Below are 18,482 nucleotides of genomic sequence, written 5' to 3'. Positions count from 1 at the left end.
ATGTATTCCAACATGAGATGCTGGAGTTGGCAGTCATGTGTGTGTGTGAGGTGGGCTTGTTTGTGTGTGTGTTTCAATGTTGAGTGTGTGAGTCTCTCTTTACTGATGAAGACTGTGGCCGAAACCTATATGTGAGTGTCTCTTAATTGGGCCTGTCTGCAACTTAACATGTCTTCTTTATGGTAAGTAGCAATCTATCTTTTCCTACATGGCTGAAAATCAAAGATCGATCAGTTACATTATTCTCAAAGAATTTTCATTCTCACAGATAGGAAATCTAAAATGTTAATGTCTTAGTAAACTGCACGAGGATCCATGGTAGGTCTCGTACTTTGTATCATTTATGAAAGGTAATAATGCAGAGATATTATAAGGAACAGTTGGTTGAAAGTGGCACTGTATAGCAACAAAATCTAAATACACATTGGAATTTAAATTGTAATGATAGATTAGAGACCAGCACTGGTGGTATATTAATTGCCGTACAGAATTCAATAATATTTCATTAAATTATTAAGGATTCCAAATGTGAAAGTTAAGCATCAAATGTGGGTCAAACATAGTGATAGGATGCTTTTATAAACTGCTTGTTTCAGGAGCTGTAGTGGCAGAGTACTTAAGAAATAACTTGTAGAATTCAATGAATAAGATTCCAGATGATGCTACTATAATAGGGGGTAGGCTTCAGTTTGCCACCTACAGAACAGGAGAGTCATGAAGTCAGAACTGGCACCAGAGACATGGATTTGCATGACATTATTTTGATTGTCTTGTTCAAAAAGTGCTTTGAGCAGATAGTTTGAGAGCCAACTCTGTAGGTAATGTGTTAATACCACCTAACAATCTCAACTTTTTGAATAAGTTAATACAGATGAGGCTTCAGTGGTCATAAGGCTGTGATAGCATCAGTGACTATGGGTGTTGCTACAACCTGTTAAGGGGACCACAACCTGCCTATCTAACCTATTGTTAATTTAGGTAAGTATATGACCCATTTCTGAAAAAAACTATTTGAAGCAGGACCTTAATATTTTTACTGTATGTTACATGATGCTAATAGAGTCAACTGTACTAAAATCTCCTATATCCATTTTATAGTTTTTAAGAAACACTTTTTTTAAATTTATTAACAAAAAATATTAAGTTTTTTCTGCAGAAAATATTTTTTGTGCACTTCTTAATGGGGAAATATTAATGAATTTAGTACTAGAGGTGGCTTTTTATGTTATGCAGAGTCTCTGAAAATTTCATTCATTTATCTATGATAGTTTCTGATATAATGGGGCATATGTACTGAAAATTATAGTTTGTGGGAAACTGACTTCAAAGGAAAAAACTTTTGAAATTTTTTACATACAGTTAATTAAAACTGTCCTGCTGCATACGATGGCCATTCTTTGGCCTCTAGCAGGTCTTCTAGCTTCTTTTTCGCCTACCTGGATGTTTGTCTGGCTTTCTTGGCCATATTAGATGCAGACCTGTCTGCATCAGCTATCCTCATTTTATCGCAATGTTGCAGCCCAGTGATCATATTTTCACCAGGACTAATTCTCAGCTTTTTCAGTACCCAAAATTTCCAACATTACCACAATTGAATGTAATAACAGCATCATAACTTCTAGTTTCATTGCATGCATGCCTACAAATACAGTTTTAGGAAGGCAGTTCCAAATTATGCTGTTGAAACATTCATTTGGGTTCTGTGTCTGCCCATGCAGACATTTCCTTAGAAGGTCAGGGTGAACCAAGTCTCTGAAAATAGGTTTAATTGCTGTAATAACAGCAGCAGGAAGAGAATGCTGGTGATAATAAGATTCTCCAGTTGCCTGAGCCCTACTGTATTTGCACCACCTCTTGTACAGAAAGCTTTCTAAACTAGTTTCCTCTAAATTGTCATTTCTTGAAAATACCTTTACATTTTGTCGTCTTCAATAAACACAACAAAACACACACAAACAAGCAGTGCAAATGTAAGTATAACAACTACTCGCAATCACACTTGAACAGAACTAACCATGTGTTTGAAAGCGTGTTGTTTACAAACAGCAGAAAGAAAAGAATACCGATCATTGCATTCCAAGCATAACCAACATACTCAAGAATAAAAAAATCCTGAACTTGCAATGTAGGGGATATAAAAATCTAAAATATATGCAGAAAAGTGGGTGACAGAAAAGTGGGCGTGGCACATGAACACACGTGGTAGGAAAATGCTCTTTAAATGCTTGAAAAAAAATTTTTTCAGCAAACTCCTTTTCAGAGTACTTAAATAAAACCTTAATCTATCGAAATATGTTGAAAACCTAAAATCGAGTTTTTTCGACCTGAACCATGGTGTGGTCCCCTTAAGAAAGGTAGGAAAATAATATTACTTAGCAAGAATGATGGAATACAAACTGCAGAGAATATCTGGGTAGTCAACCTCAAAAATTCAGTGCTGTGTACAGAAATTTGGAGCACAAATGCATAAAATTGAAAAGCATCATCCAGCACACATGAGACAAGTATTATCTGAGCAAGGTTTTAAGGGATGGGAAAGACTCACCATAGTTTAATAGCCATGTCGGAAAGTTTTTATCTAAACAAAGAAACATTCATCACAGATTTATGAGAAGTCAAAACATACTTGACACACAAAAGTCAAACAAAGCAAAAACGAGCATACTGAGAGCAATGGGGGAAGTGGTCAGTAATTTTGAAAGTAATATTTTGCTAACTAATCTTACAACCCTATGTAAATTCAGTAAGCAGAAAGTGGCTGAAATCATCTGCTCAGTCACCCAGTGACCCTACTGACACCAAAGTGGAGGCTGATAGGGAGAAGGCCAAAAATATTGAATGTGGTCACCCAAAACTGTTTCACTGCTGAGGGTGGTCTCTCCTTTGATTCTTCACAGGGACATCAAAATGGCAGATACTAGGCTAAAAATAGAAAACAAACTACAGTAACTTAGTAATGGAAAGGCACCTGGACCAAAGAGATACATGTAAGATTCTACAGAGTTCATGTGAATGAACTTGCTCCCCTTCTAGCAGCAGTTTGTTGTAGATCACAGGAGCAATGAAAGCCACCTAGTGACTAGAAAAAAGTGTAAGTCAGTTCCACATTCAAGAAGCATGCAGATAATTATGGGCCTATACTGAGGAGTCAATCAGATGTAGAATTATGGAACACATTTTATGCTCACGTGTTATAATTCTGAAGAACAAAAATCTCTTCTAGAAAAATCAACACAGATTACACAAAGAACAAAATGGATTCTGCAGGCAGGGATCTTGCAAAACTCAGCTGAGAGCCTGTTCGCCATAGACATCAGCAATCAGCTTAATGCCAAGCTCCTGATTTCAGGAAGGCATTCGATACAGTTCCATACTGTCATTTAGTGGAAAAAAAATGAGCTTTAAAAAGTATCAGACCAGATAATTCAAGACTTTCTGGACTCAGTATGTCACTCTTAAAGGAAAAAAAACTGACAAATTTGAAGGCAATTTCAGTTTATGTGATCACTCTAAGCTTGTTGATACCAGTGCCTACCAATTTTAATTGTATATTACAGCACTGAGGATGGTCAATAAGTGACCGAGAACCGATTTTGCGGATAATAAAACAAAAAAATATGACCAGTGCTGTATCTCCTTCCAATTGTATCCATTATCTGGTTGTGGTGCACAGAACTCTCCATGGAGTTGCCAATTAATAAAATGGGTAGTGTACTGTTCATCAACAAAACCAACTAAGCAACACACAAACAGACAATAGCTATCAGGTTACATCACACAGTAAATAATATTCATTATATGGGTATGCAGACCAGTATTTGAATCATCTCAACACAAAAAGTGAGATCAGTTTGACTCAGTAAGGTACCAATTTCATCACAAAATACAATGCCTTTATGCCACACAAAATCCACACTGATACTTACTGTAGTGTAGACAACAGGTACTGTAGCTGCATCCTCTAAAGTCCATGACTGTGGAACATCATAAACTTGTTCAGCAATAACATTAGTTGCAAAGCCTTGGCCAGGAAGAATGCCCATCACTCGTCTACCATTTCTGTTTTTCCCAGAGAATTCCAGACCAAGTATGCTGTTCTGAAAAAGTATTTGAATGATAATTTATTGAAAAAGAAAACATAGCTGTTACATATTATTATTATTATTATTATTATTGTTATTATTACAGAATTAATTAATACAGAGATCAGTTAATAACAATATATTTCTATGTTCCTATTATCTTCTGCCAAGTCTCACTTTCCACAGTTATCCTCTTTGTGTACACTGAGATGTACAGTTATTTCACTGATGTGGTCACTCCAGGAATGGTAGAGGTTTATATATATATATATATATATATATATATATATATATATATATATATATATATATATATATATATATATATATATATATATATATATATATATATATAGAGGGAAACATTCCACGTAGGAAAAATACATCTAAAAACAAAGATGATGTGACTTACCAAACGAAAGCGCTGGCAGGCCGACAGACACACAAACAAACACAAACATCCACACAAAATTCAAGCTTTCGCAACAAACCGTTGCCTCATCAGGAAAGAGGGAACTTGCTCTTCAATATATCCTCTCTTCCCGTTATCCACCAGGCCTCAATCTCCGCTAATTTCAAGTTGCCGCCACTCACACCTCACCTGTCATTCAACAACATCTTTGCCTCTGCACTTCTGCCTCGACTAACATCTCTGCCCAAACTCTTTGTCTTTAAATATGTCTGCTTGTGTCTGTATATGTGTGGATGGATATGTGTGTGTGTGTGAGTGTATACCCGTCCTTTTTTCCCCCTAAGGTAAGTCTTTCCACTCCCGGGATTGGAATGACTCCTTACCCTCTCCCTTAAAACCCACATCCTTTCGTCTTTCCCTCTCCTTCCCTCTTTCCTGATGAGGCAACAGTTTGTTGCGAAAGCTTGAATTCTGTGTGTATGTTTGTGTTTGTTTGTGTGTCTGTCGACCTGCCAGCACATATATATATATAGAATTCAAGCTTTCGCAACAAACTGTTGCCTCATCAGGAAAGAGGGAAGGAGAGGGATCACATCATCTTAGATATATTTTTCCTACGTGGAATGTTTCCCTCTATCATATATATATATATTATTGGTCCATGATTGTAATACTATTATCTGTTTAGTTCATATACAAAGTGTTTGCGTTGTTTCTTTTATGTATGAGGAGAACAGACAGCTAAGCTTCATGCAGCTTGAGCATCATGCATCACTGGACACAAATCATAGCTTTTTGACAGCCATCAATCACAAGAAGCTGAAGGACACCTAATGTCCTATAGCCAATTTGATTTGTCAATGTGAAAAATGAATTACTGTTGAACTAAAATTGTAGTCAGTCCCATTTTGAGTCTTGTATTGTACAGATATTTCTTATATGAACTCTGCTCTTGGCCATTTTAATAGTCGATGGTTCATTTATTAAGTGGTTAAGTCCATGTAGAAAGTACAGTGAATAAATAATGGTCATGTGTTTTATTGAAAACTGATTACCTGGTTTATGAAAGTAATTCCATTCCCATACCTGAAAACAGACAAGTTTTGTTTGCTGCGATTACTAGATGAATGATATTTGCTTGAATATAGTGATCAGAAGCTAATTTAACTGAAAGTTATTAAAAATGCAACACATATCCCCGGTCAAAAAATATTTGACAACTTGAATTAATTAAGAAAATATGTGTTTGTCACATGAATAGATATTACCACATAGTCTAAACTGATGAAAAATGTATATTACAGTTAGGCCAAAACTACCTTGACTAAATATTTGACAAGATAATTTTATTTCAAGTGAAGTTATGATAACAGAAATGAATGCATCATTGATACTCTTGAATGTCAAGGTCAATATTAAAAGAAATAGAAGTGCTAAGTCTGATACAACAATTCGTGTGGTGTCTGATCTGCTTCAACACTAAATTTAATTGATAATGATGTGCTTTATTTGTGGTTCTCCATGCCAGAAGCACATTTTACACAACAACATATATTAATGGAAGAAGGATGATGTCCTCATCCTGAATCCAAATAATACATCAGCCTAATAAGAGATTTAAGATTCTGAGGGGCTAGACACATGACTCATGAAGAGGTTGGCATCATAAGGTGCCATTCGAGTGCCTGTGACAGCAACACAATTTATTATTAGATGATACCCTCAAAGGAGAAATCAGTGTAGATGCTGATGTTTTTGCTCTTGTTTACCAGGAAGGAGGTAGTGGGTTTGGAATTCATCAATGTTGGGAGTGGTAATGTTTGATGGTGTAAAGACCAGGGCCATCGGTGAAGATTCACAAGCAGTCCTACACCTTACCCCACCCCTACTCTACTATCCTGCCCCCTCTGCACACCAGGCCTCCTCCATAGCCCATCACCCATGTCAGATTGCTGCTCCCATCAGGTGCAGTTGCTGTCTGCAGTCCAGCTATAATGGCCACAGACAGTGGTCATGTGTGTGTTAGTTGTGCCTGTATATGTGTTTCCTACTTCAGAAGGAGGCCTTTTGGCTGAAAGCTTAAATGTATAGCAGTCTTTTCGTTGCACTCATCTGCAGCTCAATATCTTCTCTCCTATCCTTTTCAAAATACTATTGATATGAATGAAATTAGCATCAAAAGTAATGAGCAGAGCACCAGATGCTAATGAGAAAGGAGAGATGGACACTTGATACATAAACAGATTAGTGTCCTTGATATTAGATTGTAGGTTGTAGGAAATAGTTTGGAGGTACTGCTTCACAAGAGCAAAGGTTCATTTAGTGAGGCTGCTGTAACAATAGTATGACCTCATGGATGGATGATAGTGTATGGATTTAGGGAAGTACACAGAAATTGGGTGCTTGATATGGCAAAAGTGAGGAGAGAAAGACATTCTGGAGAGAGCTTTTTGGAAGATCAAGAGATTGGAGGCCAGTTGGACTTCTGGGATGAGGTCACTGCAACCAGCCTGGCAGATGAGAGTACCAGACAAATTAGTAGTGTTCTTTTCCATGTAATAATCAAGGTTCATAATGAAAGTGGTGGAGTTTTTAATGCAGATAGGATGGTTAAGACAGTGAATAGCTGTTCTTTCAGCTTTTGTGAGATTGGTCTTATTGTGGAAGCATCCACAGAAATAAAGTGAGTGAGACTGGAGGCCAAACATCCATACAGGATTCTGATGGATGGTTAGGTGGAAGTATGAATGGATCACAGTCGAATGGAGATAAAACTGAGATACCCAGTCTTCAAAGTCAACACTGTGCTGAATCTAATCTCTCATACATGTGGAAAAGAAATGTTTCCATTGTAGTAAATGGGGAAAGGAAAGTGTATTTTTGATAAACCCACCATCATTACATTTGGAAATGGGACTACTGCTAAAGGCTTTGTAGAGAAATCTTACTTCTTTATCACTAGGAGTTTGGAGGCCATTTTGAGATTTGTCTTTGAGGTCTGTTTGGGTTCTGGTTTACACTGGATAAAAAGAGGAACTCTTGGGATTAGGTTCTATGTGTAATAGATTAGCAAACAAGACAGGATTAGTTGGTTATAAGAGGGTAAAGGGAATGTCTGATGGACACAGATGAGCAACATTACAGTGCATAGGGATATTCCAGGGTGTGAGAAGTGGTTAATAGGGTAGATACTTTTTAATGTTGTTTTGTATTGGTTGATGTAATAGTTCAGAAGTAAGCATATTTAAGGGATCTAGTAATTAGGAATTGCAAAGCAGAAGAATTTTATGGAGAGACTAAAATTAGATCATGAATGTAAATTTCAAGGTGCTATGATTTTGAAGTAGTAAACTGGTGAGAGCTAAGGGTTCATGAAGTTTGAGCAGATGGAGACCATTGTGAAAGGAAGATTCACATCCAGACAGGGAAATTAAGTGATCAGGCCATTGGAATATGGAGATGGGGGTGGGGAGGTTTACATGATTTAATAACAATCCAGTAACATTACGTGAGACCGATTTTTTGCTAGATACAGGGAAATTTTCCGTTGTTAAAGGAAGTAAATGGAAGGACAGTTAAAGTTTAATATTACATCAACAATGAGTCCATCAGAGATGGTGCACAACCTTGGACTGGGTGTTGTGTGATGGCCTTAGGTTAGTTAGGTTTAAGTAGTTCTAAGTTCTAGGGGACTGATGACCATAGATGTTAAGTCCCATAATGCTCAGAACCATTTGAACCACAACCTTGGATACGACAAAGATAATCAAAAAAATCAGTCACATCCTTTTCAGAGGAACCCACCTTGTATTTAAGTAAAGGAAGAAGGAAAATCATGGAAAACATAAATCTGCAGAGCCAGATTCAGGGACTGGAACCACATTTCTCCTGAATGTGACTCCACAACCTTAACCAGAACATCACCTCATTTTGTCCATAGGTAGGAGCAAGGATCCATGGTATGTGCCATACAAAAGAAAGTATAACTGCAAAGCTAATCAAATAAATGAATGCGATGTAAATATGAATAATATGTGAAAAATGTGTGTGTTTTCATACATAAAGGAAAAATGAAGAAAAAACAAACAAATCAGGTACAATAACTTGGAAAGTTGTGTTGAGAGACAATAGTGTGTGTGTGTGTGTGTGTGTGTGTGAGTTTTGTCTGCTCTCTCTCTTATTTTAAAGTTTTGTTTTAGCTCCCTTGAGTTGCTTTGGGTACACCATCATTACACAGGAGGTAAAATGTTTTGTAGTTAATCTACTTCTACATGTTGCTGTATAGGTGATTTTATTATTTTTACATAAAACTAAATAAATTATTCTTAAAAATCCTATTTCATGAGAAGCTCACCTGTTCTGATAATTGTCCTGGGAGAACATTAATTGGGAGTTTTCCAGTTGCCATCATAAGGTCCTTGAAATTCAAAGCAGAAAAATACACAGAGAAAGAATTTTCTGGAATGTCCCTGTTGAACAAAATACCTTTTGTAACTTCTCAATGGACAATATTTTCTGTACAATCACTCATACACACACACACACACACACACACACACACACACACACACACACACACACACTCTTCTTAAAGATACAAATTAATGACACATTAATTAAACATGATATTTGTGCTAAATGATCTCTACATACATAAAATATTCTTGCTTTTTTTAGTGTTTTTAAGTCACAACATGGATATGTTGCTGCTTTTGGAAAATTTTGTTTATGTAAGAATAAGTTGTGAGTTAACCTCTATAGCTGAACAGTAATGTGTCTGACTGCTATGCGGAAAAGCTGGATTCAATTACTGATGCTGCCAGGGAAATTTCCTTTGTAAGAGTTACTTGAATGAGATATAATGGATCCAAGATATGGAAAGTTCACATCTTGTTGGAGAGTGATGTGCTGATCACATGTGCCTCCAGATCTCATCTAAATGATGCCTTAAGACACAATGACACAGTGGCAGGTCAGTATTTTGTTGCCCTTTTGGTCAAGTCACAGAGTTACATTAAGAGTAAGTGAAGGTCTTTGTTGACAAACAAGACTGTCACTGCTTTTATTATTAAATCATTTGGACTACTATTGTCTTCAAGGCTACATTAACAAGCAAGCATACATTACCATCAATACATAAGAAATGAGAGTGTCTGGGCTACCCACTATTTAATGGAGGCTGTCGACATGTACCTACTTGATAAAATTCCAGGATTTTAGACACCTTGTATGAGTAGTACTACTATCATACACAAAACAAAAGTTAATATGATTGGATAGACCAAAACAATCCGTTCACCAACGGCAGCAGGATACTTAGTGGCTCTTTCTCCTGGTAGAAGGGTTAAAGCTGAAGGTAGACAGATGAAGGAAAATGACTGGTGAGATTTAAGAAATGGCAAGAATGCTTAAAAGTCACCCAGATGGGTAAGTCTATCCAATTATACAACATTTAAAAAAAAAACTGATTACTTCCATTGACATAAAAAATGAAAGTTGCTACAAACATATGTATTAAATGTTGTTGTTCTTCATAACGATACCAATATGCACTATTTTACTGCATATCACAATAGATGTGACTGTAGAGGTACCTGCAAAGAAAGACAATGAATCAGGAAACAGATGTATTTCTTTTTAACTCACACTTTATTGCTGCTGAGTGGTGGCTCTGCCTGCAACCAACACAGACTAGACAAATTTCCAGGGTTTTGTATGTCAATGTAAGCATATTCTGTCATTACTGATTTTGGTTCTGGTGGTTGCAAAGTGTATCTATAGCTTCCCCAGCATTGATCTTTATATACATTCATTGCCAATCCTAATGCAAGTTGGTCATTATAGAATGGAAGATTAGGATCAAACTTGGGAACATCAGGATCAAGCAGCACCAGACATCTGCAACAGACAAAATAATTCATTCAAATAAATAAATATGACGCTTTGTAAATACTTCAGCAGCAAAGGAGATGACTCACCAGAAAGCAGAAACAATGAGTTGCTGAGAGGTGCAAAAAGTAAAGAAAACTTATCAGTTTACAGAGTAATTCTTTCTTGGGTTAGAGTGAGAAAGGATTATTCCAAAATCTAGCAACTTTTCTTTCCTTTTTGTATCTGACTGCTTTTCAATGAGTGGTTTCCTTTTCTCTTGAAGTATTTACATTCTACCAGGACATATCTACTATACTCAAGAGGCTTTGAAGTGTTAAGATATAATATGATGACAGAAATGACAACACTGAATTCCACATGTTCACTGGATTCAGTTCTCTGACCCTTATTTTTCAGTTGAATTAGAGCTGTGTGTTGTTTACTTTACTTTGACGGTCACAGCATGAACAACTTCAGTATTTTTACCATAGACTGATATGTATAGATTAAATATGCACCCGCTTTGCATAACCATGATTAAACCCATTATATATTCCTGTTAGTGCTATGATCATTATAGGCAGTTATTGATAGACTCTGCAAGTACTGAAATAAGCCAAGCAAAATAAAGATAATGCAGATGGCTGATCAAGTTATATCTGCTCATTTTCATAACTGTATTTACTTTATGATCAGCCATACCACCACCAGCTGTTCGGTTCTACTGGACCACATTATGAACTGTACCTTGACAATACAATCTCTGTCAAAAAATTATACACAGGTAAGAATTTCATCACATTCTTCTTTGCTGCATTTCCCTATCAGAACCTGATATCTTTAGCTTTACTGAACTTGCTGACAAAAACATTTTTCTGCACTATTTCACTAAATGGCTGACAAAACTGTACAGGAGAAAAGGCCAATTAGTAGTTCTCTCCCTCTCTCTCACTTTTTGTTTTTCATAATTTCTCAGGAGAGCAGTGTACCGACCATGTCCCTCTCCATATCCGCATCTCAGTGACGTCTGTGGGCAGAGGATGATACGGTAGCCAGCCGGTACTGTTGGGCCTTCATGGCCCGTTTGGGCAGAGATTAGTTTAGTTCAGTGTCCAGTGGCTGACAGTCTCAGAGATCCTCATTGTTTCACTTGACTTTGTGCGCAAAAGCTGCCATACAGTGATAACTGGTGTCCACACAGTGCAGAATAATGCGGTGCTTTAAACTGTGAAAACAAACTTCTGCACAGCTGAAGCCTGATTTTGTAAACCATTACCTCTTTAACAGAACTGCTTGTAAGTACATTTAAATATATACACACAAAAATATACTTAAGTAACAATTAGTGTTTGTTTGAGTTAGTTTTAAGATCACCAATGTGAATTTCCTGGGTACCTTCAGCAACACTGAAAGTATATAAGAAAAGTAGTAGGGCACATCTATTGTAATTGCAACCAAGTTGATTTTCAAAATGCATTAGAAGGGACTCTGATAGAGAAAACGTAATTACACCAGGTCTCCAAAATATGAAGTGCCACCAAAAATATTCAAGAATTTCACTGTAAAAATCAGAATATTAATGTCCTCCATCACCTTCAAAGTAGTCATCTCACGCATTCATGCAGTCATCAGAGTGTTGTTCCTATTTCTGGAAGCACCCCTGAAAGTCTGCAGGATGAAGGTTGTTCGGGACTCATTGTGATTCCATTTGGATGTCTTCAATCGAGCCAAAACATCCCCCTTTCAACATGATTTTCATCTTCAGAAACATGCAGAAGTCACATGTGGCTACATCTGGTGAGTAGGGAGGATGGGAGACCATAGCAGTGTTGTTTTTGGACACAAATTATGACAAAACAAGTGATACGTGCATGGTTGTGTTGCCATGGTGCACCAACCAGTCTTTCTGTTTCCACAACTGTGACAGTTTGTAGAGAACACTTTTCCTCAGTCACCTCAAAACCTCACAGTAAAACTGCCCATTGATAGAATGACCAGTTGGAACGAACACCTTATGCTCTATTCCCTGAACATTGAAAAAAATGATCAGTATTGACTTCATGTTGCTGCAAATTTGTCGAGCTTTTTTTTGGCCTAGGAGAAGATGGTGTTGTTCATTCTGAAGACTGCTGCTTCATTTCAGTATCATAACCATAAACCCAAAATTCATCACCTATTATGACTCTGGATAAGAATTTTGACACTCTTGACATTTTTGTTGCAGCTCAGTTCATATTTGGATACTGAGGTTTCGTTGGTTGATGCTGAGAAGGCGAGGGACAAACTTCGCCGCAATTCATCTCGTGTTCAGTTCTTTGGCTAAAATCCATTGACATGCACTATATGACAGCCCAAGTTTGTTACAATCATCTTGAACTGTCTGCCTTAGGTCTTCGTTTATCATGCTACAAAATTTCATGATCATTTATGATGTTGACGGTCAACCAGAATGTCTGTCATCTTCTACAGATTCTTGGCCTTTCTTGAGGCACACAAACCACTCAAAATATTCTTGCTTGACTCAGTGCACTCACACCAACTACCTCTGTCAGCATTTGGTAGGTTTCAGCTCCTATTTTCTTCACCTTGGGACAGAATTTGATGCAAATCCATAGCTCCTTAACGTTACCGATTTCACAATTCACAGATGCACTGAAACACTTCCTGATATGCACCACTACAACTCACAAGTGCAGGCACCCAAATGATGTGATTTTGGACCACAGCAGCTACGACATATACCTTGAGACACCTAGCAGTAGAATGTCATATTGCTACTTATTTGACTGGTATAACAAAATTCTCAGATATATTGGATAGCACCTTGTACATGTTGTACCTTGAACAACCCTCCAGGACAAAATTAATGAAATTGATACAGGAAAAATCAGGCATCTTTGCATCCTTTCTGTGGAAGTCTGTTAATTTTCAGATTGCTATTCTTGTTTAGAAATTTATATACTGAAATGCTACAAATTTTGTGACATATCTTTTCAAGAACGTGGAAGACAGTTTACACATATTTCAAAATATTGTATTCAAGTGGAAGTATATTCATATTCATGTGTTAAAATGTTGGCAGTTAGTGAACTGAAAGTCTTATGAAAAAAAGGAACTATATTTAAACTATTAGCTACTATGTTGTTCCAACTTACTTTTCAATACACTGAGTAACAAAATTATTTGTGTATTTAATTTCCTAATACAAGATTTAGTCCAAAACAGTTATACAACATTTAGTCCAAGACCATTAGCAGAAGTTAGCGTGATCTTATAGTATTTATTGTAAGTGGCTGATGCTAATGTAGGTGGCCTTAACATTGTGTTTCCATAATATTTCATTGCTGCCCAAAGTTATCCTGCTTTCTCGGGAAACTTCAACCACAACTATAAATTTTATACAGCAAACAAAATGCATCCAGTCAGTTACCCCCCCCCCCCCCCCCTGCCAACTCCTTCTTGAGCATTTGAGATAGGATGTTAATTTAAAAAAAAAATTGATTTTTCAAAAATATGTTCATTTTATAGTGCACATCTTTCTGAAAAGTTTTATATACACTCCTGGAAATGGAAAAAAGAACACATTGACACCGGTGTGTCAGACCCACCATACTTGCTCCGGACACTGCGAGAGGGCTGTACAAGCAATGATCACACGCACGGCGCAGCGGACACACCAGGAACCGCGGTGTTGGCCGTCAAATGGCGCTAGCTGCGCAGCATTTGTGCACCGCCGCCGTCAGTGTCAGCCAGTTTGCCGTGGCATACGGAGCTCCATCGCAGTCTTTAACACTGGTAGCATGCTGCGACAGCGTGGACGTGAACCGTATGTGCAGTTGACGGACTTTGAGCGAGGGCGTATAGTGGGCATGTGGGAGGCCGGGTGGATGTACCGCCGAATTGCTCAACACGTGGGGTGTGAGGTCTCCACAGTACATCGATGGTGTCGCCAGTGGTCGGCGGAAGGTGCACGTGCCCGTCGACCTGGGACCGGACCGCAGCGACGCACGGATGCACGCCAAGACCGAGGGTCCTACGCAGTGCCGTAGGGGACCGCACCGCCACTTCCCAGCAAATTAGGGACACTGTTGCTCCTGGGGTATCGGCGAGGACCATTCGCAACTGTCTCCATGAAGCTGGGCTACGGTCCCGCACACCGTTAGGCCGTCTTCCGCTCACGCCCCAACATCGTGCAGCCCGCCTCCAGTGGTGTCGCGACAGACGTGAATGGAGGGACGAATGGAGACGTGTCGTCTTCAGCGATGAGAGTCGCTTCTGCCTTGGTGCCAATGATGGTCGTATGCATGTTTGGCGCCGTGCAGGTGAGTGCCACAATCAGGACTGCATACGACCGAGGCACACAGGGCCAACACCCGGCATCATGGTGTGGGGAGCGATCTCCTACACTTGCCGTACACCACTGGTGATCGTCGAGGGGACACTGAATAGTGCACGTTACATCCAAACCGTCATCGAACCCATCGTTCTACCATTCCTAGACCGGCAAGGGAACTTGCTGTTCCAACAGGACAATACACGTCCGCATGTATCCTGTGCCACCCAACATGCTCTAGAAGGTGTAAGTCAACTACCCTGGCCAGCAAGATCTCCGGATCTGTCCCCCATTGAGCATGTTTGGGACTGGATGAAGTGTCGTCTCACGCGGTCTGCACGTCCGGCACGAACGCTGGTCCAACTGAGGCGCCAGGTGGAAATGGCATGGCAAGCCGTTCCACAGGACTACATCCAGCATCTCTACGATCGTCTCCATGGGAGAATAGCAGCCTGCATTGCTGCGAAAGGTGGATATACACTGTACTAGTGCCGACATTGTGCATGCTCTGTTGCCTGTGTCTATGTGCCTGTGGTTCTGTCAGTGTGATCATGTGATGTATCTGACCCCAGGAATGTGTCAATAAAGTTTCCCCTTCCTGGGACACTGAATTCACGGTGTTCTTATTTCAATTTCCAGGAGTGTATAAAACACATAACTTCAAGGAAATGTAAGACACGTTATTTAGCCATAAGTGTGCCAAAGTGCAATGCCACACCTCTTTACACAGTATTTTTCTACTGCACGGCACTGTAATTCACTCTCTGGAATTCAGACTTGTAATGGAAGCCATCAAACCTGTATTCAGGACAAACCCTCACAATTAAGAGTGAGTAGGATTACTTGTAACCAGGACAATAAGAAATCTTCAGAAAATATGTGCTCTTTATTGCCTATTAGCCAATAACTTTCTCCTTTGTGTGACATAAAATTAAATAGAGGAAACATAAAACCAGTAAAGACAAGTGACAAGCCAGACAATATGCATTTCTTCAATCCTTATGTCCCAGCATTTTTTTCTCTGGTCTTCCTACAGCCTTACACAATATGCTTTCCTGTCTGTGAAAGAATCTATTACCGCAAATAAATTCATCAATCGTTTTGCTACATGAAAAATCACAATGTTGTCTAATACTGAAGAAGCTGCTAATACAGGGAGTACCCAAGGCTGGGGTTTGTTGTTGTTGTGGTCTTCAGTCCTGAGACTGGTTTGATGCAGCTCTCCATGCTACTCTATCCTGTGCAAGCTTCATCATCTCACAGTACCTACTGCAACCTACATCCTTCTGAATCTGCTTAGTGTATTGATCTCTTGGTCTCCCTCTACGATTTTTACCCTCCACGCTGCCCTCCAATGCTAAATTTGTGATCCCTTGATGCCTCAAAACATGTCCTACCAACTGATCCCTTCTTCTAGTCAAGTTGTGCCACAAACTTCTCTTCTCCCCAATCCTATTCAATACCTCCTCATTAGTTACGTGATCTACCCACCTTATCTTCAGCATTCTTCTGTAGCACCGCATTTCGAAAGCTTCTATTCTCTTCTTGTCCAAACTGGTTATCGTCCATGTTTCACTTCCATACATGGCTACACTCCATACAAATACTTTCAGAAACGACTTCCTCACACTTAAATCTATACTCGATGTTAACAAATTTCTCTTCTTCAGAAACGATTTCCTTGCCATTGCCAGTCTACATTTTATATCCTCTCTACTTCGACCATCATCAGTTATTTTGCTCCCTAAATAGCAAAACTCCTTTACTACTTTAAGTGTCTCATTTCCTAATCTAATCCCCTCAGCATCACCCGATTTAATTTGACTACATTCCATTATCCCCGTTTTGCTTTTGTTGATGTTCATCTTATATCCTCCTTTCAAGACACTGTCCATTCCGTTCAACTGCTCTTCCAAGTCCTTTGCTGTCTCTGACAGAATTACGATGTCATCGGCGAACCTCAAAGTTTTTACTTCTTCTCCATGAATTTTAATACCTACTCTGAATTTTTCTTTTGTTTCCTTTACTGCTTGCTCAATATACAGATTGAATAACATCGGGGAGAGGCTACAACCCTGTCTCACTCCTTTCCCAACCACTGCTTCCCTTTCATGCCCCTCGACTCTTATAACTGCCATCTGGTTTCTGTACAAATTGTAAATAGCCTTTCGCTCCCTGTATTTTACCCCTGCCACCTTCAGAATTTGAAAGAGAGTATTCCAGTTAACGTTGTCAAAAGCTTTCTCTAAGTCTACAAATGCTAGAAACGTAGGTTTGCCTTTTCTTAATCTTTCTTCTAAGATAAGTCGTAAGGTTAGTATTGCCTCACGTGTTCCAACATTTCTACGGAATCCAAACTGATCTTCCCCGAGGTCCACTTCTACCAGTTTTTCCATTCGTCTGTAAAGAATTCGCGTTAGTATTTTGCAGCTGTGACTTATTAAACTGATAGTTCGGTAATTTTCACATCTGTCAACACCTGCTTTCTTTGGGATTGTAATTATTATATTCTTCTTGAAGTCTGAGGGTATTTCACCTGTCTCATACATTTTGCTCACCAGATGGTAGAGTTTTGTCAGGACTGGCTCTCCCAAGGCCATCAGTAATTCTAATGGAATGTTGTCTACTCCCGGGGCCTTGTTTCGACTCAGGTCTTTCAGTGCTCTGTCAAACTCTTCACGCAGTATCTTATCTCCCATTTCATCTTCATTTACATCCTCTTCCATTTCCATAATATTGTCCTCAAGTACATCGCCCTTGTATAAACCCTCTATATACTCCTTCCACCTTTCTGCCTTCCCTTCTTTGCTTAGAACTGGGTTGCCATCTGAGCTCTTGATATTCATACAAGTGGTATTCTTCTCTCCAAAGGTCTCTTTAATTTTCCTGTAGGCAGTATCTATCTTACCCCTAGTGAGACAAGCCTCTACATCCTTACATTTGTCCTCTAGCCATCCCTGCTTAGCAATTTTGCACTTTCTGTCGATCTCATTTTTGAGACGTTTGTATTCCCTTTTGCCTGCTTCATTTACTGCATTTTTATATTTTCTCCTTTCATCAATTAAATTCAATATTTCTTCTGTTACCCAAGGATTTCTATTAGCCCTCGTCTTTTTACCTAGTTGATCCTCTGCTGCCTTCACTACTGCATCCCTCAGAGCTACCCATTCTTCTTCTACTGTATTTCTTTCCCCCATTCCTGTCAATTGTTCCCTTATGCTCTCCCTGAAACTCTGTACAACCTCTGGTTCTTTCAGTTTATCCAGGTCCCATCTCCTTAAATTCCCACCTTTTTGCAATTTCTTCAGTTTCAATCTGCAGTTCATAACCAATAGATTGTGGTCAGAATCCACATCTGCCCCTGGAAATGTCTTACAATTTAAAACCTGGTTCCTAAATCTCTGTCTTACCATTATATAATCTATCTGATACCTATTAGTATCTCCAGGATTCTTCCAGGTATACAACCTTCTTTTATGATTCTTGAACCAAGTGTTAGCTATGATTAAGTTATGCTCTGTGCAAAATTCTACAAGGCGGCTTCCTCTTTCGTTTCTTCCCCCCAATCCATATTCACCTACTATGTTTCCTTCTCTCCCTTTTCCTACTGACGAATTCCAGTCACCCATGACTATTAAATTTTCGTCTCCCTTCACTACCTGAATAATTTCTTTTATCTCGTCATACATTTCATCAATTTCTTCATCATCTGCAGAGCTAGTTGGCATATAAACTTGTACTACTGTAGTAGGCATGGGCTTTGTGTCTATCTTGGCCACAATAA

The 18,482-nt window shown here is 38.8% G+C and overlaps 1 protein-coding gene across 1 annotated transcript in view; it reads right to left on the bottom strand.

Moving 5' to 3' along the window:
• The window catches only part of LOC126252299 (fatty acid synthase-like), a 48,520-nt gene extending 36,882 nt beyond the window's left edge, over nt 1-11,638 (bottom strand). The window contains exons 1-5 of the mRNA XM_049953181.1: nt 11,544-11,638; nt 11,051-11,128; nt 10,141-10,392; nt 8,849-8,963; nt 3,927-4,097 (exon numbers count right to left, since the gene is read on the bottom strand). Of these exons, the coding sequence (XP_049809138.1) occupies nt 3,927-4,097; nt 8,849-8,963; nt 10,141-10,392; nt 11,051-11,128; nt 11,544-11,638 (711 nt within the window). The remainder of the gene's footprint in view (nt 1-3,926; nt 4,098-8,848; nt 8,964-10,140; nt 10,393-11,050; nt 11,129-11,543) is intronic.
• Between the last annotated feature and the right edge of the window lie 6,844 nt (nt 11,639-18,482).

The sequence above is a fragment of the Schistocerca nitens genome, chromosome 4, assembly GCF_023898315.1.
Source record: "Schistocerca nitens isolate TAMUIC-IGC-003100 chromosome 4, iqSchNite1.1, whole genome shotgun sequence".
Lineage (NCBI taxonomy): Eukaryota > Metazoa > Arthropoda > Insecta > Orthoptera > Acrididae > Schistocerca > Schistocerca nitens.
This window is presented reverse-complemented; position numbering and strand designations above follow the sequence as displayed.